General features: G+C 52.1%; 1 protein-coding gene across 1 annotated transcript in view; it reads left to right on the top strand.

The window, feature by feature from the left end:
• Positions 1-307: 307 nt before the first annotated feature.
• Positions 308-22728, top strand: part of LOC141085288 (phospholipase A2 inhibitor 25 kDa subunit-like) — a 123651-nt gene continuing 101230 nt past the window's right edge. The window contains exons 1-3 of the mRNA XM_073570566.1: positions 308-404; positions 610-703; positions 892-1005. Coding sequence (XP_073426667.1) covers positions 622-703; positions 892-1005 — 196 coding nt within the window. The 5' untranslated portion in view covers positions 308-404; positions 610-621. The remainder of the gene's footprint in view (positions 405-609; positions 704-891; positions 1006-22728) is intronic.

Here is a 22728-nt window from a genome sequence, read left to right as displayed (position 1 = left end):
TTAGTTGTTTTCCTTCATGTAGCATTAACCTACAAGGAAAGAAAGGGTTTATTTTAATTCCTATATTTCTGTCCCATTGACTTGCATTGGTTTCCGGTATCGGAATCGGCGATATCCGATACTTTTTGGGAATTGGTCCGATCCAATCCGATCCGATATTTCCCGATATCGGAAGGTATCGCTCAACACTAGTCATGTACCTCTTCATTAATCAGGAATATCTGAACAATGCCTTCTTGATGGATGGTACCCATTGTGTTTTATATAAAGGGAAGCTATCAGCACGTTTAACCATAAAATTGGTGGTCTTGTCTTACAGTATTTATATATTGCGGACATAGCAGCATGTTGGGCTCCAAGAATGATTGTCTCTGGTGGGCCCAAGGTATTCAATTCTGATTTCGGTAAGTGGTTCATATAAGCTTTTATTTTGAAGACACATTTGCTTCATATGGTTGAAAAAAGACTGCAGAGTCCAAAGACGTGTGGGGAGTGCAGAATCCAACTTTTGTTTCTTTGTAAGTTTGCTTTCCATTTCATTTGGTTTAATATGATTCTCATCTTCCCTCCGCCTAATAAAACATTAATAAATTTATTTGCTTGATAAAGGATCCTCATTTCATGATAGCACCGGTCTTCAAGAACAGAACGATGAGCTCCCTGATTGGAATCCTCAGTTTATTCTTGACCCTCACAGCAACAAGTAAGTTTTCTGATACAATTTAATGTGAAAATCATATGGTATTTTTATTCTTTATTATTTATTGAGTATGTGATTGAAGATTTTTCTTGAATGCCACTGATCTCAGTGACGTTGTAGCCAAATATTGTTTCGACAGACAAGAATGTAATGAATGATTAATCCACTGACTGATGTGCTGTTCTCTATAGGTGACGCGCTCTCGTGTATAAAGTGCATTTCCCAATCCTCCACATGCTCGGGCAGTAGAGTGACTTGTCGATCAGGCAACGTATGTGGATCTGAATATGCTGAAGCCATTGTTGGTGAGTGATAGGATTATCTCCATTTATTAGCGTTTCTTACATTATGCATAAAGTTATTCTCCCTTACTCAATTTCTCACCATTTTTGATAAGTGAATGCACACATTCTTGTACACAGGGCAGCCATATTTTTCCAAGTGCAGAGTTCATTATTTTTTTGTGTGTGTAAAAACCTGTAGTTGCTATTTGTACAATATTGTGGTTCATACATCTTTACAATAATTTTTTATTTCATTCTCAGTGAAGCGGAATGTACATGGGTCGCCCTCCCAGGGCTGTGGGGTACTCGGTACCGGGCCCGATGAGCATCAATAGGAGATGTCACGGCAGCTGTGACCCGTCCCGTGGCCCTGGGCGCCCATTGTAAAAGGGGTTGTTTCAGTGTGCTTGTGGTGATGAAAGTTTATAAGTGATTTGTGACGCCACCTGTGGTGTTCGGCAATGAAGATATAAGCCGACGCTGCAGACTGATCCTCTGGGACAGATGGCGTGGTGCAGCAGTGATGGTATAGCCCTCCACAGGCAGGACCGTAGTCCCAGGGCAGAGCAAATGGAGTGACACGTAGATGGTGCAGTGTCAGGTATAAGGGATGTAGGAGTGCTGGGCAGGTTGGTGCAGGAATAAGTGGAGGACACCAGGGCATGTAGTCCCAAAGCTTTACTCACAGTCTGTTGTACAAACAGGTGCCTGCCTCTGTGCTGTGTCCTCCGGGTCAGGGACTCAGTCAACCTCCAGGCCAGATGGAATACTCCTTTCCAACACTCCGCCAATATGTACCTTTCTGAACGTCTCCTCTTATAGCGCCTTTAGGTGAAGTACTCCTAGTACTGAGTTACACTGGAGTTCCTCCTGTCCGATGTTCTTATGATCCCTACTTGCACGGCAGACAGCTGTAGCCTGCTTCGGGGACTCCTTGCTACCAAGTCCCGGCTCACTATTATGTTGCTGTTGTGCCCCCAAGTCTTGTGTGGGAATAAAGTGGTCACTACTTCTATTCCTCCGGTGTCTGCTGCAGTACCATTAGTATCCATACAACCTCGGGGACCTGGCCCTGGCCTTGCGCTTAGAACTTCTAGGAAGGGTTCTCTTCTAACCCACATCCTCTGTTCTCTTTTACTCCTCACGTTCCACACTGATCTTCCTCTCTATGGAGAGTCAGGCTTCCTGTCTACGTTGCTCTCTCTTCCTTTCCCTTGCCAGCAGACCCAGGTCACTGGGATCTGCTGCAGCACTTCCATCCATCTATCCCTCTCTCCGGGGATCTTCTTCTCTCCAACTCTCTAACCAACTGACTGACTAATCTAAACTCTTCCCATTCTTTGTAATGTCATCTAACTCCACCCACCTCCCAGCAGGTTTCGTGTTCCAAGCAGGGAGCCACCAATGGGTGATTTGCTATACTGCAAGCAGGGAGCCGCCAAAGGTGCTTTGCTACACTACTTTGTGGTGTGGAGTGCAGGTGTTGGAGCGTGGTCAGGAGTCTCCACCTTACCTGGATGGTGGGATACCACACCTCAGGAGGAGGTGCAGTACCTCTGTGGCGACTGAGCCTCAGGGGTGCCACATACCCCCCGTTAAACATAGCACGTCCGCGGGCTGCAAGGTAAACAAAATTGACATTACAGGAACATACAAAATTTTTATATTGCATAATAAACACGTCTTATCTAATCTTCTCAATATGAGAGGCAATCATTCTTGAACGTTACAAACAATTTAACTGTCTTTCTATATTTAAAGTTATGCTACCTAATTTAAAGTGCTATGGAAGCAAATTCACCATCAGAACACATTTTCTAGTGACTCATTTCTTTTTTGTTATCTGTTACACTTTCCACTTTCTTAATGAGTGACAACCGTCAACACCTGGTTCGTCACCTACATACTTTTACTCAATTTTCACATCTTTATTCATGTATTATAAAACATTCTCTATATCTCTTTCTCAATTGGACCCTATAAAACCTGTCATTAATACTGTTACTACATATTATCATTTTCTAGTTTCCTGTTCAAAAATACTAAGCATTATTCATAAGTGCAAAGAATAGACATTGGTCCAGCCATTATGTCTTGAAATGTCCTTATAACGAGGTAGTCCTTGTTCAAGGGAAGGTTCCTATGTAAAACCAAGAGAAAGCACCTAAAGAGGTGCAAACTATTTACAATGGCAGTTCCGGATCACTCAGCATCCATGATCTCCACTGTTCCAGTATGCAAAACGCTGCCAATAAAACTGGGCAACAACGGGATCAACAAATAAACATCATAATCAAAAATAGAAAAATATTCGAGAAAACTGAAAAAACAGGCACAATGGTGCAAATACCCTCATGGGCAACAAAGTTAGTTTACTTTAAGTTACTAGTGGTGGTCCCCTCCTGGGGTGAAAAACGAGTTGGCAGACCGCAGGTACTTTTCCTCCCAAGGGGTGAAATTGGTGACCTCCTGTACTCTTGGCTGCGGGACTGGTGCTGATGCAGCTTGGCTTATGGGGGCAGGTACCCGCACGGCTTTGGTGAGGACTGTGGGCGGAGGAGCAGCAGGTTGCTTCTGCCTGTAACTTTCGATGAATTCCTCCGGAATACTGTGTACATTTAGGGCATACCACCCCCTTAACCCCTCATGCCGGGTGAAAGTCACGTAGTCCCCTGGGTATAGGTTCCGGGCAGGGTGTCCCTTTTTCAGATGGAACTCCACATCTCTCCGACTAAAGAACAGGTCGGAGATCTGTTTGGGGTCAGAAATAAAGCCAAACCCCCGTTCATGGTTCACATTGAGAACCTGGCCCCATCCTGCCGAATCCCGGGGACCGTAGTGACCAGCACGGGTTTTTTCTTTGCGGGCTAGGTCAGGGCCCAGCACAGACAACCTTCTCTGTTCACTCTCCCGCTGCTCGGCTGCCAGTTGTCGGATGGTCTCCTGGCAGTGAGCCTTCACCACTTCCTCCTCTTCCCGGGACTGATCTCTGCCCACCCTAGCCCATGGTACTATGGCTAGGGGCTCCGGTCCTCTCCCCGGGGGACTGGTATCCCGGTCCCAGACCAAATCTAGCACGACCTGGCCAGCCGCTGCGACCACGGTACACCCCAAGATCTTCCCAGGGGTAGGGACGCCAGACGTACCTGGAGCCTCCTGGCGGCACTCCGGTGCAGATTGGAGATAGCCAGCGGCAGCGGGGATATCCACCGGGATGGGCCGGTGAGGCGGCAGAGGTGCCGGCGGAACAGGTGGCGGCTCCGGGTCCGCGGGGGTCTCTGGTGGGCTCTGCGCAGCCGCGTCAGGTCCAGGCGGAAGCTCTTCTTCCTCTGCTTCGGCCCCCTTGGCAACATGGAGCGGCAGGGAGATGCCCGCAGACGCTGCCAGGGTCATTGCAGGTGCTACCGGGTCTTCCTGGGGGAGATCCGGTTCAGCGGTGACAGGTACTGGTGATGCGGGTACCGCAGGTGCAGGCCCCTCCTGGGCGTGCTGCAGGTTCAGTGTCCATAATGCTTCCTGCCTCAGTCGCAGGTGGCCCATCAGCTGGGTTATCTTGTCCTCCAGCTGTTGGCGGTTCATCCCGGAGACGGGGTCGGAGCCTTCAGCCATAACGCCGGGGAGATCCAACTCATCCTCCATGCACTCCACAGGCCTCCACCCTTCTCCTTCCAAGATGGTGTTCTGGCATTCTTCCTCCTTCCTTGGCTCTTTTCCCGCCACTGGCATCCGCTCCTCCTTCTGGGGGCGGCGTCTTCTTCCTACTCCTCCATACCAAGCCAGTATACGAACCCCTCGGGGGGTGGGCCATGTTGCTGTCGCATAGAAGTTCAGACAGGGGAGGCCCAGGACAGTCCGCGCTCTTTTCTTAGGACCACCCATATTACCACGCCCTTCTTCACCGCACCGGTGGCCATTTTAAACATTCATTTCACAGTCTATTAAATTGGGTCTTCTGCACATTTTCAAAAGATTCGAGTATTAGGCACACAGAACCCGATGGCATCGGGTCTCGTTGTCCTATTCGTGACGCCAAATAATGGGTCGCCCTCCCAGGGCTGTAGGGTACTCGGTACCGAGCCCGATGAGCTTCAATAGGAGATGTCACGGCAGCTGTGACCCAGTCCGTAGCCCTGGGAGCCCATTGTAAAAGGGGTTGTTTCAGTGTGCTTGTGGTGATGAAAGTTTATAAGTGATTTGTGACGCCACCTGTGGTGTTCGGCAATGAAGATATAAGTCGACGCTGCAGACAGATCCTCTGGGACAGATGGTGTGGTGCAGCAGTGATGGTATAGCCCTCCACAGGCAGGGCTGTAGTCCCAGGGCAGAGTAAATGGAGTGACACGTAGATGGTGCAGTGTCAGGTACAAGAGATGTAGGAGTACTGGGCAGTTTGGCACAGGAATAAGTGGAGGACACCAGGGCATGTAGTTCCAAACCTTTACTCACAGTCTGTTGTACAAACAGGTGCCTGCCTCCGTGCCGTGTCCTCCGGGTCAGGGACTCAGTCAACCTCCAGGCCAGATGGAATACTCCTTTCCAACACTCTGCCAATATGTACCTTTCTGAACGTCTCCTCTTATAGCGCCTATAGATAAAGTACTCCTAGTACTGAGTTACACTGGAGTTCCTCCTGTCCAATGTTCTTATGAACTCTACTTGAACGGCAGACAGCTGTAGCCTGCTTTGGGGACTCCTTGCTACCAAGTCCCAGCTCACTATTATGTTGTTGTTGTGCCCCCAAGTCTTGTGTGGGAATAAAGTGGTCACTACTTTATTCCTCCGGTGTCTGCTGCAGGACCATTAGTATCCCTATAACCTCGGGGACCGGGCCCTGGCCTTGCGCTTAGAACTTCTAGGACGGGTTCTCTTCTAACCCACGTCCTCTGTTCTCTTTTACTCCTCACGTTCCGCACTGATCTTCCTCTCTATGGAGAGTCAGGCTTCCTGTCTACGTTGCTCTCTCTTCCTTTCCCGTGCCAGCAGACCCAAGTCACTGGGATCTGCTGCAGCACTTCCATCCATCTTTCCCTCTCTCCAGGGATCTTCTTCTCTCCAACTCTCTAACCAACTGACTGAATGACTAATCTTCCCGCTCTTTATAATGTCATCTAACTCCACCCACCTCCCAGCACGTTTCGTGTTCCAAGCAGGGAGCCACCAATGGGTGCTTTGCTATGCTCCAAGCAGGGAGCCACTGAAGGTGCTTTGCTACACTACTTTGTGGTGTGGGGTGCGGCGCTTAGAAACCCACTGTTTACCTTGGTTACCAGCTCCAGCTCGCTGATGGCTGGTCTCCCGCCTGCCACACGCAGCGATGCGTGCTGGCCCGCGGGAGACCAACGATCAAGAAAATGTCCAGGGCTTTCCACAACGATCAGCGATACCCGGCAGGGAGGCCGGTCACTGATAGGTGTCACACACAGCGATCTTGCTGGTGAGATCGCTGTTGCGTCACAAAACTTGTGACTCAGCAGTGATCTCACTAGTGAGATCGCTGTGTGTGACGGGGGCTTAACGCTATACTCTCTGTGATCACTTTGTTCATGGCAAGTAACGAGTTAAATAAGCTTTGCAAACACTCAATTCCCTCTGCTACAGCTCTTTTAGCAGGGATGTTGCTGAAGATCATCATCTCCGGTCAAAAAGCTATAAAGATGTGAACGGACAGTGCAAAGATGAGAAGCGGTTAATGCACACTAGGGTGACCGGATCTCATATGGGGGGAAAAAATGTCGGAATCTTGTTCGTCTGGACCCCACAAAATGATTCCCCTTTCCAGATATTGAGATAGCCAAAATTTGAGCTCGATCAAACGACGTTAACCCGTGCCGCTCGTCGCTACCAAATTGAGGTATTTTAAGATTTAGGTATTTTGCATAGTCTGTTAGACTATAAAGAATGTGCCAACAACATTGCAGAAATAGCCCTGACCAAATTTTCGAACCATTTGTGGTATTTGAATGCAGAGTTGGTGGGATTATCGTTTTTTGATCCCACCATTACAGACAATGAAAAGTTGTTAATGGTTAATAAATTGCCCAGTAGCACAGATGAACCATCAGAGCACGCTAACCTACATGAGTTGATAATTTTACATAGTTATCTAATCTATTCTAGAGCTTTTGTTAAAGTAGTTTTTGAAACGTCAGAATATAATGCTCGGCATTTGCTTACAACTTGCAGGACATATTGCTTTTGTTCTTCATCTTTTGTCAGAAGGTCGTTAACGTCGGTTACTTCCTACCTCTTTTAATTTTTCTTTCCTAACTTTTGGATTTACAACCCTAGCGTGCTCTGATGGTTCATCTGTGCTACTGAGCAATTTATTAGCCATTAACAACTTTTCATTGTCTGTAATGGTGGGATCAAAAAACGATAATCCCACCAACTCTGCATTCAAATACCACAAATGGTTCGAAAATTTGGTCAGGGCTATTTCTGCAATGTTGTTGGCACATTCTTTATAGTCTAACAGACTATGCAAAATATTTAAATCTTAAAATACCTCAATTTGGATTTTTTCAAACTTTGAGCGACGAGCGGCACGGGTTAACGTCGTTTGATCGAGCTCAAATTTTGGCTATCTCAATATCTGGAAAGGGGAATCGTTTTGTGGGGTCCAGACGGACAAAATTCCGACATCGATTTTTTGTGGTCACCCTAATGCACACTCTATTGGCAAGCAGCAAACCACAAATCAGAATTGACCCCTATTAACCCCTATATTTTGAAAAATATTTGCTTATTTTCATCTATTTGTTTCTTAACCCCTTTCTTGACTAAAAAAAATAAATAAAGGGAGTAAAAAAACCCATAATTTCTCCACCATGATTTGAGCGTCAAAACTGTGCTGAGTAAGGCTGGTTTCACATTAGCGCTTTTAAAGCGCACGCACGGCCGGGGGTAGCTCCGCCCCCGAGCCGGCTCTCTGCCCGGCGTGCCCGCCCCTTGCTTGTAGCGCCGCCTCCTAGCGGACAGCGGCGCCTGCGATCGGCGCACCCTATCTTTAGCATAGGGTGCGCAGATCGTGCGCAGGCCGTGCGCTAGTTGCGCTTTGACCTGCGCTGCGCACTTTTGACGGTGCGCCGTGCGCGCCAAAATCGAACTTTTCGGATTTTGGCATGCACGGCGCACTGTCAAAAGTGCGCAGCGCAGGTCAAAGCGCAACTAGCGCACGGCCTGCGCACGATCTGCGCACCCTATGCTAAAGATAGGGTGCGCCAATCGCAGGCGCCGCTGTCCGCTAGGAGGCGGCGCTACAAGCAAGGGGCGGGCACGCCGGGCAGAGAGCCGGCTCGGGGGCGGAGCTACCCCCGGCCGTGCGTGCGCTTAAAAAGCGCTAATGTGAAACCAGCCTTATACATGCGCCTCTAACAGAACAGGTCAGAGCCAACTTTATAAGGGGATTGGAATATGAAGAATAAAGCTAAAAAAAGAGTTTAAAAAGAATGAAGAATAAACATTCAAATAAACTGTGTAAAAGTAAGGCTAAGTTCACACTGGGTGTTTTTGCTGCATTCTTTATGATTTTTCAGCTGCGTTTTACAATACCAGCAAAGCCTATGAGATCTCAGAAATCTCATGCAACACATATTGTTTTTTTGGCACCAGAATTTTGTGTGTTGCATGTTTTTTTTGGAACAATAGAGCATGTCACTTCTCTCAGCATTTTTTCAGCATTTTCATTCATTGAAATTTTTTTCAATAATAAACTTTATCAACATGCACAAGAGACAAATCTAGCATGCCAAAACCGCAGCAAAAAACACCTAGAAAAATGCTAGAACTAAAAGAAAGAAGGAAAACACGCAGCAAAAACGCCCAGTGTGAACTTAGTCTAAAATTCCAAGCTATCAAAATGCAAAAATTATTTAAATTATATAGTCAACGCCTTAAAAAAATTTTTTTTTGAAACACCATAATTGCTATTTTGGTCAGCACAACTCATCCACAAAAAGTAATAAAAGACGATCAACATGTCATATGAACATACCAGGATTAGGAATGTTTGGTGTTTGAGAAGCGTAGGTTTCACGAAGGTTTCCACCTTAATTTTTTATTTTACAAATGTGTATATCTTTTTAATGGATTAACATTGAATTCACAATTTTATCTCTAATTGGATCTGGAACCTGGACCTTTTTTCAGTACCCCTGCAGGAAGTGTCACGCAGGGAAAAAAGTAAGCACTCCTAAAGATGGTCAAATGTAACTTTCCCTGTGTGATATGGTAAGACTCATGTCTAACCAGGTCAAAGAGATTTAACTGCCAGTGAGTACTGTGAAGAAAAGCAGAGCAAAGCATGTGCCATTACAACAACCTCTTGCTGCTCTCCTCTCACAGCACTGTCAGCTCTGCTTTGCTCCCCTTATGTTAAAAAATAGAGTGGCAATCTATTTTAAACAGCCAAATTAATAATAAAAGCATATCAGTTTGGAATTAGCATTTTTGAACTGACCTGAAAAGTCACGTGTGAAGAGCATCATATTTTTGGGGGGCTGTGGGAGCATAACACTGTGTCGGAGTTGTTGGGGCATCATACTGTGTGTAGGGGAATGTGTGCGCATAATATTGTGAGGGGGCATTGTATTGTTGGGGAAGCTGTAGACGGATCATTCACTGTGTGATATTGGGTGTCATACTGTTGTGGCATGATATTGTGTGGGGGCATCATGCTATGGGGATATTTTATAGTGTGGGGGATCTGTGGTATCTTCATATTGTGGGGAAGATTGTGGGGGTAATTTGGGACACCATACTGTGTAGGAGTGTGACTACTGGGGTATGATATTGTGTTGGGGGGTCACTGTGAAGTTGGGGGATACTATTGGAAAAAAACTGTGTAATGGGAATTCACTATGAAACTAGATGTGTATTTCCTGAAGGAAGTACAGATAGTGGTTTGAAATGGTGCCCGGGCTGCACCTTTAAGAGAGACTTGCCTGCTGCCCCTGCAAGACTTTCAACTCAGGATCCGTTTTAACTGTGGGTGCCTCTCAGGGGCCACTTTGGCCTGTGGAGCCCCTCAGGGTCTGATTAGGTGGGTGGGGCCCCTCAGGATCCAATTTGGTTGGCGGGGCCACTCTGGGCCCGATTTGGTGGGCGGAGCCACCCTGGGTCCGATTTGGAGGCCAAGGTGGCTCAGCCTCCGATTTGTAGGCCAGGGTCGATCAGCCTCCGATTTGGAGCCTGGGGTCACTCAGCTTTCGATTTGGCACGCCGGCCCTTTAAGACTCATTTCGGTGCGCCGGCCCTTTAAGAATCACTTAGGCGCGTCGGCCCTTTAAGAGCCAGTTTGGCACACTGGGCTTCTAAATCCACTTTGGCGCACATTATCTTTCAGGGGCATGCGTCATGTGATGAAGCTAGATTTGCATTTGTGCTTTGGGTTTCGCTTTAAGAGCTGATATTATCTGGCAGAAACTGTGTCCTGCTGGGGTCATGTAAAGTTCGTATTCGTCGGCATAGTAACTGGGTGTGCCTGCGCCAGGGCCGGCTCCAGGTTTTTGAGGGCCCCGGGCGAAAAAGTCTCTGTGGGCCTCCCCTTAACACATACCACGACTCATGCCGTGTGACATCCGTGGTGATGGCCAAAAACGGACTTGTCTCCGTGTGGATCACACGGACACGCATGTGATCCACACGGACACTCGCTCTGTGGCAAAACACGTTCATGTGAAGGACGCTACAGATTAGTAGTGTACGCATGAAAGAAAGAAGAGAGAGAGAGAAAGAACAGAGAGAGAACAGAAAGAAATAGGGGAATAAAGAACAGAGAAAGAAAGAGAAAGAATGGAAGGAAGAACAGAGAGAGAAAGATACAGAGAGAGAGAAAGAAAGAAGATAGAAATAACGAACAGAGAGAGAAAGAAAGAAGGAAAGAAAGAAAATAAAGAACAGAGAGAAAGAAAGAAAGAACAGAGAGAAAGAAAGGAAGAACAGAGAGAGAAAGAGAAAGAAAAGAACAGAGAAAGAAAGAGGGTAAAGAAAGAAAGAACAGATAGAGAAAGAAAGAGGGGAAAGAAAGAACACAGAGAAAGAAAAAAGAAAGAAAAAGAACAAAGAGAAAGAAAGAGTGGACAGAAAAAAAGAACAGAGAGAAAGAAAGAAAGAAAGAAAGAAAGAGGGAAAAAAGAACTTAGGGAGAGAAAAAAAGAGGGGAAAGAAAGAACGGAGAGAGAAAGAACAGAGAGAGAAAAAGAGTCGACAGAAAAAAGAACACGGAGAGAGAAAAAGAAGGAGGGGAAAGAAAGAAAGAACAGAGAGGTAGAGAGAAAAAGAGGGGAAAGAGCACAGAGAAAGAAAGAGGGGAAAGAAAGAACAGAGAGAGAGAAAGAGAGGGAAGAGAGAACAGACAGAGAGAGAGAGAAAGAACAGAGACAGAAAGAAAGAGAACAGAGAGAGAGAAAAAAAAGATTAGAGAGAAAGAGCAGAGAGAGAGAAAGAACAGAGAGAGAGAAAAAAAGATTAGAGAGAAAGAACAGAGAGAGAAAGAAACAGAAAGAAAAATTCTATAAAGATACTATAGCAGCCCAGCTCCCATTGTAGTTCCTACCTGAGCCTCCTGGTGCAGGATATATCATTATCCGCTCACATGGCCGACATCCCCGATTCCAAGGCGATCCCGCTGTCCGCGCTGTCAGAGGAGGACACGGTGATGGATATGAAGCATTCCCTGAAGTGCCTCCATGGTTCCGTCACAATCTCCTCCTGAAATTACCTAATTTCTGGTCAGCTTCCAGCACGTCACTTCCGGTAGAACGTTACGTGCAAGTTTTAAATTGCTCCTTGGGGCTCCGCTGTGTACTCCTGTGTCCCGCGGGGAAAGTATCTCTCTCAAAACCGGGATTGTCTCGCTGGATCCGGGACGGTTGGGACTCGGGAGGTATAAATGCTCCCCACCATACACCTCGTACACGCACGGCTCCGCTTTGTATGCCTCGTACACACACGGCTCCGCTCCATAAACACACGGCTCAGCTCCGTACACACAGGGCTCCGTTCCGTACATCTCATACACACACGGCTCTGCTCCATACACCTCGTACACACATGGCTTCACTCAGTACACCTCGTACACACACGGCTTCACTCCGTACACCTCGTACACACACGGCTCTGCTCCGTACACCTCGTACACACACGGCTCTGCTCCGTACACCTCGTACACACACGGCTCTGCTCCGTACACCTTGTAAACCCCTCCTGACCCCACCCAAGAACAGACACGGCTCTGCTACATCCACCTTGTAAACCCCTCCTGACCCCACAGAAGTACACACATGGCTCTGCTACATACACCTTGTTAAACCCCTCCTGACCCCACACATGTACACACACGGCTCTGCTACATACACCTTGTTAAACCCCTCCTGACCCCACACAAGTACACACATAGCTCTGCTACATCCACCTTGTAAACCCCTCCTGACCTCACACAAGTACACACACGGCTCTGCTACATCCACCTTGTAAACCCCTCCTAACCCCACACAAGTACGCACACGGCTCTGCTACATCCACCTTGTAAACCCCTCCTGACCCCACACAAGTACACACACGGATCTGCTACATCCACCTTGTAAAACCCCTCCTGACCCACACAAGTACACACGGCTCTGCTACATCCACCTTGTTAAACCCCTCCCTGACCCAACACAAAGTACATACACAGCTCTGCTACATCCACCTTGTTAAACCCCTCCCTGACCCCACTGTCCCACACATAAACGTTACCTCATCCATCCAGACCAGCACCATAATGACAAGCGACCAGCACAGCAGAGTCCTGCAGCCACCCTGATCATGTGACCCCTGACTCCTCCCCTCCTGTGACCTCATCACAGGTCCTGTGTCAACACCGCACACAAGATTACAGCCGAAGGAAGCGATGATCATTGCTGGCAGTAAGGCTGTGTGCACACGATGCAGATTTGCAGCGGATTTTACCGCGCAGAAACGTTGCATATCCACATTGTGATGTACAGTAGCCTTAAAATCAATGAAAAAAAAAACCGCTGTGCAGACGCTGCGGATTTTTCCACGCGGTTTTCCTGCGGTACAAAATCCGCAGCATGTTACTTCTTTTGTGCGGTTTTCCATCTCCCCTGTCACCAAATCTGCAGGGGGAAAACCGCAGTGGAAAACCACAGGAAAAATGGAAGAAATCCACAGGAAAAATGCAGGTCATTTGACCTGCGGATTTCTTCCATTCGGAGCGGAAAAATCCACAGGGCTAAAAAGCCTAAGGGGCTGCGTCACTGCGTGGGTCCCTCGCAGAGGGCGCAGGATGGGGTCAGTACATGGGGGGCTTGGCGGCAGCCGGCGGGTATCCCAGACAGCGTGAGTGGGACCTCCCATCTCGCCAGGGCCCCGGCACTTGCCGGGGCGCTGCCGCCGGCCCTGGCCTACGCATATCAATGAGCATAACTGCCACCTCACGACTGCCCCATGTTTTCCCTATGGCAACATTTTCCCATTAAAATGCATTGAGACAATGCATTCCAATGACAGGAAAACAAACGCAAATTGCGCAAAAACTACAAATCAGATCGACACAAAAAATACTTAGCACACCTCTCGTGGACGCTGGCTTCGAAACGACACCTCAACAGAGTCTGTGCGTGCAGCGGTTCGGGTCGCATTAATTGCGGAAATCAACTGAATAGTAATAATAATACTAGATGTGTATTTCCTAAAGGAAGTACAGATAGTGGTTTGAAATGGTGCCCGGGCTGCCCCTTTAAGAGAGACTTGCCTGCTGCCCCTGCAAGACTTTCAACTCAGGATCCGTTTTAAGTGTGGGTGCCTCTCAGGGGCCACTTTGGCCTCAGGGTCTGATTTGGTGGGTAGGGCCCTTCAGGATCCGATTCGGTGGCCTGGCTCCTCAGGGTTTTTATTGGTGGCCGGGATGACTCAGGGTCCAGTTTTGTGGGTGGGGCCCCTCATGGTCTGATTTTGTGGGTGAGGCCCCTCAGGGTCCGATTTTGTGGGTGGGGCCCCTTATGGTCCAATTTTGTGGGTGGGGCCTCTCAGGGTCCAATTTTGTGGCTGGGGCCCCTCAGGGTCCGATTTTGTGGCCGGGGCCCCTCAAGGTCAGATTTTGTGGCTGGGGCCCCTCAGGGTCCGATTTTGCGGGTGGGGCCCCTTAGGGTTCGATTTTGTGGGTGGGGCCCCTCAGGGTCCGATTTTGCGGGTGGGGCCCCTCAGGGTCCGATTTTGTGGCCGGGGCCCCTCAGGGTCCGATTTTGTGGCCGGGGCCCCTCTGGGTCCGATTTTGTGGCCGGGGCCCCTCAGGGTCCGATTTTGTGGCCGGGGTCCCTCAGGGTCCGATTTTGAGGGTGAGGCCCCTCAGGGTCCAATTTGGTGGGCGGGTCCCCTCAGGGTCCGATTTTGTGGGTGGGGCCCCTCAGGGTCCGATTTTGTGGCTGGGGCCCCTCAGGGTCTGATTTTGTGGCTGGGGTCCCTCAGGGTCTGATTTTGTGGGTGGGGCCCCTCAGGGTCTGATTTTGTGGGTGGGGCCCCTCAGGGTCTGATTTTGTGGTTGGGGCCCCTCAGGGTCCGATTTTGTGGCCGGGTCTCTCAGGGTCCGATTTTGTGGCCAGGCCCCCTCAGGGTCTGGATTTGTGGGTGGGACCCTCAGGGTCCGATTTTGTGGGTGGGGCCCCTCAGGGTCCGATTTTGTGGCTGGGGCCCCTCAGGGTCCGATTTTGTGGCTGGGGCCCCTCAGGGTCTGATTTTGTGGCTGGGGCCCCTCAGGGTCTGATTTTGTGGCTGGGGCCCCTCAGGGTCCGATTTTGAGGGCGGGGCCCCTCAGGGTCTGATTTTGTGGCTGGGGCCCCTCAGGGTCCGATTTTGAGGGCGGGGCCCCTCAGGGTCTAATTTGGTGGGCGGGGCCCCTCAGGGTCCGATTTTGTGGACGGGGTCCCTCAGGGTCCGATTTTGTGGGTGGGGCCCCTCAGGGTTCGATTTTGTGGCTTGGGCCCCTCAAGGTCTGATTTTGTGGCTGGGGCCCCTCAGGGTCTGATTTTGTGGGTGGGGCCCCTCAGGGTCCGATTTTGTGACCAGGGCCCCTCAGGGTCTGATTTTGTGGTTGGGGCCCCTCAGGGTCCGATTTTGTGGCCGGGGTCTCTCAGGGTCTGATTTTGTGGCCGGGCCCCCTCAGGGTCTGGATTTGTGGGTGGGGCCCCTCAGGGTCCGATTTTGTGGGTGGGGCCCCTCAGGGTCCAATTTTGTGGCTGGGGCCCCTCAGGGTCTGATTTTGTGGCTGGGGCCCCTCAGGGTCTGATTTTGTGGCTGGGGCCCCTCAGGGTCCGATTTTGAGGGCGGGGCCCCTCAGGGTCTAATTTGGTGGGTGGGTCCCCTCAGGGTCCGATTTTGTGGGTGGGGCCCCTCAGGGTCCGATTTTGTGGCTGGGGCCCCTCAGGGTCTGATTTTGTGGCTGGGGTCCCTCAGGGTCCGATTTTGTGGGTGGGGCCCCTCAGGGTCCAATTTTGTGGCTGGGGCCCCTCAGGGTCTGATTTTGTGGCTGGGGCCCCTCAGGGTCTGATTTTGTGGCTGGGGCCCCTCAGGGTCCGATTTTGAGGGCGGGGCCCCTCAGGGTCTAATTTGGTGGGCGGGGCCCCTCAGGGTCCGATTTTGTGGACGGGGCCCCTCAGGGTCCGATTTTGTGGCTGGGGCCCCTCAGGGTCTGATTTTGTGGCTGGGGCCCCTCAGGGTCTGATTTTGTGGGTGGGGCCCCTCAGGGTCCGATTTTGTGACCGGGGACCCTCAGGGTCTGATTTTGTGGTTGGGGCCCCTCAGGGTCCGATTTTGTGGCCGGGGTCTCTCAGGGTCCGATTTTGTTGCTGGGGTCCCTCAGGGTCTGATTTTGTGGGTGGGGCCCCTCAGGGTCCAATTTTGTGACCGGGGCACCTTAGGGTCTGATTTTGTGACTGGGGCCCCTTTGGGTTTGATTTTGTGGGTGGGTCCCCTCAGGGTCCGATTTTGTGACAGGTGCACCTCAGGGTCTGATTTTGTGGTTGGGGCCCCTCAGGGTCCGATTTTGTGGCTGGGGCCCCTCAGGGTCTGATTTTGTGGGTGGGGCCCCTCAGTGTCCGATTTTGTGACCGGGGACCCTCAGGGTCTGATTTTGTGGTTGGGGCCCCTCAGGGTCCGATTTTGTGGCCGGGGTCTCTCAGGGTCTGATTTTGTGACTGGGGCCCCTCTGGGTTTGATTTTGTGGGTGGGGCCCCTCAGGGTCCGATTTTGTGACCGGGGCACCTCAGGGTCTGATTTTGTGGTTGGGGCCCCTAAGGGTCCGATTTTGTGGCTGGGGCCCCTCAGGGTCTGATTTTGTGGTTGGGGCCCCTCAGGGTCCGATTTTGTTGCTGGGGTCCCTCAGGGTCTGATTTTGTGGGTGGGGCCCCTCAGGGTCCGATTTTGTGACCGGGGACCCTCAGGGTCTGATTTTGTGGTTGGGGCCCCTCAGGGTCCGATTTTGTGGCCGGGGTCTCTCAGGGTCCGATTTTGTTGCTGGGGTCCCTCAGGGTCTGATTTTGTGGGTGGGGCCCCTCAGGGTCCGATTTTGTGACCGGGGCACCTTAGGGTCTGATTTTGTGACTGGGGCCCCTTTGGGTTTGATTTTGTGGGTGGGTCCCCTCAGGGTCCGATTTTGTGACAGGTGCACCTCAGGGTCTGATTTTGTGGTTGGGGCCCCTCAGGGTCCGATTTTGTGACAGGTGCACCTCAGGGTCTGATTTTGTGGTTGGGGCCCCTCAGGGTCTGATTTTGTGGCCGGGGCCCCTCAGGGTCTGATTTGGTGGGTGGGGCCCATCAGGGTCCGATTTGGTGACCGGGGCCCCTCAGGGTCTGATTTGGTGGGCAGGGCCCCTCATGGTCTGATTTGGTGGGTGGGGCCCCTCAGGGTTCGAATTGGTGGGCTGGGCCTCTCAGGGTCTGATTTGTTGGGCGGGGCCCCTCAGGGTTTCAAATTGGTGGGCGTGACCCCTCAGGGTCCGATTTGGTGGGAGGAGCCCATGTGGGTCCAATTTGGTGGGCGGAGCCCATCTGGGTCCGATTTGGTGGACGGGGCTACTCTGGGTCCGATTTGGTGGACGGGGCTACTCTGGGTCCGATTTTGTGGGCGGGGCCACACTGGGTCCGATTTGGTGGGCGGGGCCACACTGGGTCCGATTTGGTGGGCGGGGCCACACTGGGTCCGATTTGGTGGGCGGGGCCACACTGTGTCCAGTTTGGTGGGCGGGGCCACACTGGGTCTGGTTTGGTGGGAGGGGCCACTCTGAGTCCGATTTGGGGGGTGGGGCCACTCTGAGTCCGATTTGGGGGGTGGGGCTCAGCCTCCGATTTGTTGGCCAGGGTCGATCAGCCTCCGATTTGGAGCCTGGGGTCACTCAGCTTTCGATTTGGCGCGCCGACCCTTTAAGACTCATTTTGGTGCATTGGCCCTTTAAGAATCACTTAGGCGCGTCGGCCGTTTAAAATCAAGTTTGGTGCACTGGGCTTCTGAATCCACTTTGGCGCATATTCTCTCTCAGGGGCATGCGTCATGTGATGAAGCTAGATTTGCATTAGTGCTGTGGGTTTTGCTTTAAGAGCTGATATTATGTGGCAGAAGCTCTGTCCTGGGGGTCATGTGAAGTTCATAGGCGTTGGCATAGTAACTGGGTGTGCCTGCGCATATCAATTAGCTTAACTGCTATTTCAATCGCCTCAGCACTGTGGCAACATTTTCCCATTGAAAAGCATTGAGGAAAAAGTTTTTTCAAACGCAAATTGCGCAAAAACTACAAATCCGATTGACACGAAAAATACTTAGCACACCTCTCGTAGACGCTGGCTTCGAAACGACACCTCAACGGAGTCTGTGCGTGTAGTGGTTCGGGCCCCATTAATTGCGGAAATCAACTGGAAAATAATAATAATAAGAAGAATAAGTTAGCAGCGTTCGGATTACAATATAGTGGTTTTTTCAAACCACTATAACTAGATGTGTATTTCCTGAAGGAAGTACAGATAGTGGTTTGAAATGGTGCCCGAGCTGCCCCTTTAAGAGAGACTTGTCTGCTGCCCCTGCAAGACTTTCAACTCAGTATCCATTTTAACTGTGGGTGCCTCTCAGGGGCCACTTTGGCCTCAGGGTCCGATTTTGTGGGTGGGGCCCCTCAGGGTCCGATTTGGTGGGTGGGGCCCATCAGGGTCCGATTTGGTGACCGGGGCCCCTCAGGGTCTGATTTGGTGGGCAGGGCCCCTCATGGTCTGATTTGGTGGGTGGGGCCCCTCAGGGTTCGAATTGGTGGGCTGGGCCTCTCAGGGTCTGATTTGTTGGGCGGGGCCCCTCAGGGTTTCAAATTGGTGGGCGTGACCCCTCAGGGTCCGATTTGGTGGGCGGAGCCCATGTGTGTCCAATTTGGTGGGCGGGGCTACTCTGGGTCCGATTTGGTGGGCGGGGCTACTCTGGGTCCGATTTGGTGGACGGGGCTACTCTGGGTCCGATTTGGTGGGCGGGGCCACTCTGGGTCCAATTTTGTGGGCGGGGCCACACTGGGTCCGATTTGGTGGGCGGGGCCACACTGGGTCCGATTTGGTGGGCGGGGCCACACTGGGTCCGATTTGGTGGGCGGGGCCACACTGGGTCCGATTTGGTGGGCGGGGCCACACTGTGTCCGGTTTGGTGGGTGGGGCCACACTGGGTCTGGTTTGGTGGGAGGGGCCACTCTGAGTCCGATTTGGGGGGTGGGGCCACTCTGAGTCCGATTTGGGGGGTGGGGCTCAGCCTCCGATTTGTTGGCCAGGGTCGATCAGCCTCCGATTTGGAGCCTGGGGTCACTCAGCTTTCGATTTGGCGCGCCGACCCTTTAAGACTCATTTTGGTGCGTTGGCCCTTTAAGAATCACTTAGGCGCGTCGGCCGTTTAAAATCAAGTTTGGCGCACTGGGCTTCTGAATCCACTTTGGCGCATATTCTCTCTCAGGGGCATGCGTCATGCGATGAAGCTAGATTTGCATTAGTGCTGTGGGTTTTGCTTTAAGAGCTGATATTATGTGGCAGAAGCTCTGTCCTGGGGGTCATGTGAAGTTCATAGGCGTTGGCATAGTAACTGGGTGTGCCTGCGCATATCAATTAGCTTAACTGCTATTTCAATCGCCTCAGCACTGTGGCAACATTTTCCCATTGAAAAGCATTGAGGAAAAAGTTTTTTCAAACGCAAATTGAGCAAAAACTACAAATCCGATTGACACGAAAAATACTTAGCACACCTCTCGTAGACGCTGGCTTCGAAACGACACCTCAACGGAGTCTGCTCGTGTAGTGGTTCGGGCCCCATTAATTGCGGAAAATCGACTGAATAATAATAATAATACTAGATGTGTATTTCCTGAAGGAAGTACAGATAGTGGTTTGAAATGGTGCCCGGGCTGCCCCTTTAAGAGAGACTTGCCTGCTGCCCCTGCAAGACTTTCAACTCAGGATTCGTTTTAACTGTGGGTGCCTCTCAGCGGCCACTTTGGCCTCAGGGTCTGATTTTGTGGGTGGGGCCCATCAGGGCCTGATTTTGTGGGTGGGGCCCCTCAGGGTCCGATTTTGTGGCCGGGGCCCCTCAGGGTCCGATTTGGTGGCCGGGGCCCCTCAGGGTCCGATTTGGTGGCCGGGGCCCCTCAGGGTCGGATTTGGTGGCTGGGGCCCCTCAGGGTCTGATTTTGTGGCTGGGGCCCCTCAGGGTCCGATTTGGTGGTTGGGGCCCCTCAGGGTCCGATTTTGTGGCCGGGGCCCCTCAGGATCCGATTTTTGTGGCCGGAACCCCTCAGGGTCCAATTTTGTGGGTGGGGCCCCTCAGGGTCCGATTTTATGGCTGGGGCCCCTCAGGGTCTGATTTTGTGGGTGGGGCCTCTCAGGGTCCGATTTGGTGGGTGGGGCCCCTCAGGGTCTGATTTTGTGGGTGGGGCCTCTCAGGGTCCGATTTGGTGGGTGGGGCCCCTCAGGGTCCGATTTGGTGGGTGGGGCCTCTCAGGGTCCGAAGTGGTGGGAAGGCCCCGCAGGGTCCGATTGGTGGCCGTGGCCCCTCAAGGTCCAATTTTGTGGTCGGGGCCCCTCAGGGTCTGATTTTGTGGCTGGGATTTGGTGGTTGGGGCCCCTCAGGGTCCGATTTTGTGGCCGGGGCCCCTCAGGATCTGATTTTTGTGGCCGGAACCCCTCAGGGTCCAATTTTGTGGGTGGGGCCCCTCAGGGTCCGATTTTATGGCTGGGGCCCCTCAGGGTCTGATTTTGTGGGTGGGGCCTCTCAGGGTCCGATTTTATGGCTGGGGCCCCTCAGGGTCTGATTTTGTGGGTGGGGCCTCTCAGGGTCTGATTTGGTGGGTGGGGCCCCTCAGGGTCCGATTTGGTGGGTGGGGCCTCTCAGGGTCCGAAGTGGTGGGAAGGCCCCGCAGGGTCCGATTGGTGGCCGTGGCCCCTCAAGGTCCAATTTTGTGGTCGGGGCCCCTCAGGGTCTAATTTGGTGGCCGGGGCCCCTCAGGGTCTAATTTGGTGGGTGGGGCCATCTGGGTCTGATTTGGTGGGCGGGGCCACTCTGGGTCCAATTTGGTGGGGGCCCATCAGGGTCCAAGTTGGTGGGCGGGGCCCCTCAGGGTCTGATTTGGTGGGCGGGGCCTCTCAGGGTCCGATTTTGTGGTTGGGTCCCCTCAGGGTCCGATTTTGTGGTTGGGGCCCCTCAGGGTCCGATCAGGGTCCAATTTTGTGACTGGGGCCCATCAGGGTCCGATTTTGTGGCTGCGGCCCCTCAGGGTCTGATTTTGTGGCAGGGGCCCCTCTGGGTCTGATTTTGTGGGCGGAGCCCCTCTGGGTCCGATTTGGTGGGAGGGGCCACTCTGGGTAAGATTTGGAGGCTGGGGTCGCTCAGCCTCCAATTTGGAGGCCGGGGTCATTGAGCTTCCGATTTGGAGGCCGAGGTCAAAGAGCCTCTGATTTGGAGGCCGGGGTCGATGAGCTTCCGATTTGGAGGCCCGGGGTGGATCAGCCTCCGATTTGGAGGCCGGGGTGGATCAGCCTCCGATTTGGAGGCCGGGGTGGATCAGCCTCCGATTTGGAGGCCGGGGTGGATCAGCCTCCGATTTGGAGGCCGGGGTGGCTCAGCCTCCGATTTGGAGGCCGGGGTGGCTCAGCCTCCGATTTGGAGGCCGGGGTCGATCAGCCTCCGATTTGGAGGCCGGGGTCGATCAGCCTCCGATTTGGAGGCCGGGGTCGATCAGCCTCCGATTTGGAGGCTGTGGTGGCTCAGCCTCCGATTTGGAGGCCGGGGTGGCTAAGCCTCCGATTTGGAGGCCGGGGTCGATCAGCCTCCGATTTGGAGGCCGGGGTGGCTCAGCCTCCGATTTGGAGGCCGGGGTGGCTCAGCCTCCTATTTGGAGGCTGGGGTGGATCAGCCTCCGATTTGGAGGCCGGGGTGGCTCAGCCTCCGATTTGGAGGCCGGGGTGCCTCAGCCTCTGATTTGGAGGCCTGGGTCGATCAGCCTCCGATTTGGAGGCCGGGGTGGATCAGGCTCCGATTTGGAGGCCAGGGTGGCTCATTGTCCGATTTGGAGGCCGGGGTGGCTCAGCCTCCGATTTGGAGGCCGGGGTGGCTCAGTCTCCGATTTGGTGTGTCGGCCCTTTAAGACTCATTTGGGTGCGCTGGCCCTTTAACAATCACTTTGGCGCGTTGGCCCTTTAAGAGCTAGTTTGGCTGACTGGGCTTCTTTTAAATCCACTTTGGCGCACACATTCTCTCTCAGGGGCATGTGTCATGTGATGAAGCTAGATTTGCATTTGTGCTGTGGGTTTCGCTTTAAGAGCTGATATTATGTGGCAGAGGCTCTGTGCTGGGGTTCAAGTGAAGTTCGTAGGCGTTGGCATAGTAACTGGGTCTGCCTGCGCATATCAATGAGCTCAACTGTCATTTCAATCGCCTCAGGGCACGTTTTGCCATTTCCTATTGAAAAGCATTGGAGACAGTGCATTCCAATGACGGGAAAAAAAATTTTCAAACGCAAATTGCGCAAAAACTACAAATCCGGTCGACACGAAAAATACTTAGCACACCTCTCATGGACACTGGCTTCGAAACGACACCTCAACGGAGTCTGTGCGTGTAGTGGTTCGGGCCGCATTAATTGCGGAAATCAACTTAATAATAATAACTAGATGTGTATTTCCTGAAGGAATTACAAATAGTGGTTTGAAATGGTGCCCGGGCTGCCCCTTTAAGAGAGACTTGCCTGCTGCCCCTGCAAGACTTTCAACTCAGGATCCGTTTTAACTGTGGGTGCCTCTCAGGGGCCACTTTGACCTCAGGGTCCGATTTTGTAGGTGGGGCCCCTCAGGTCCCGATTTTGTGGGTGGGGCCCCTCAGGGACCGATTTTGTAGCCGGGGCCCCTCAGGGTCCGATTTGGTGGGCCGGCCACTCGGGGTCAGATTTGGTGAGCGGGGCACCTCACAGTTCCAATTGGTTTGCGGGGCCCCTCAGGGTCCGATTTGGTGAGCAGGGACCCTCAGGGTCCAATTTGGTGGGCGTGGCCCCTCAGGGTCCGATTTAGTGAGCGGGGCCCCTCAGGGTCTGATTTGGTGGGTGGGGCCCTTCAGGGTCCAATTTGGTGGGTGGGGCCCCTCTGGGTCTGATTTGGTGGACGGGGCCCCTTAGGGTTCGATTTTGTGAACGGGCCCCCTCAGGGTCTGATTTGGAGAGCTGGGCCCCTCAGGGTACGATTTGG

This window comes from Dendrobates tinctorius, unplaced genomic scaffold (assembly GCF_039654945.1).
Source record: "Dendrobates tinctorius isolate UK_male_01 unplaced genomic scaffold, ASM3965494v1 ptg000028l, whole genome shotgun sequence".
In the NCBI taxonomy this organism is placed as follows: domain Eukaryota; kingdom Metazoa; phylum Chordata; class Amphibia; order Anura; family Dendrobatidae; genus Dendrobates; species Dendrobates tinctorius.
Note: the sequence above shows the minus strand (reverse complement) of the source record. Positions and strands in the feature narration are given on the sequence as shown.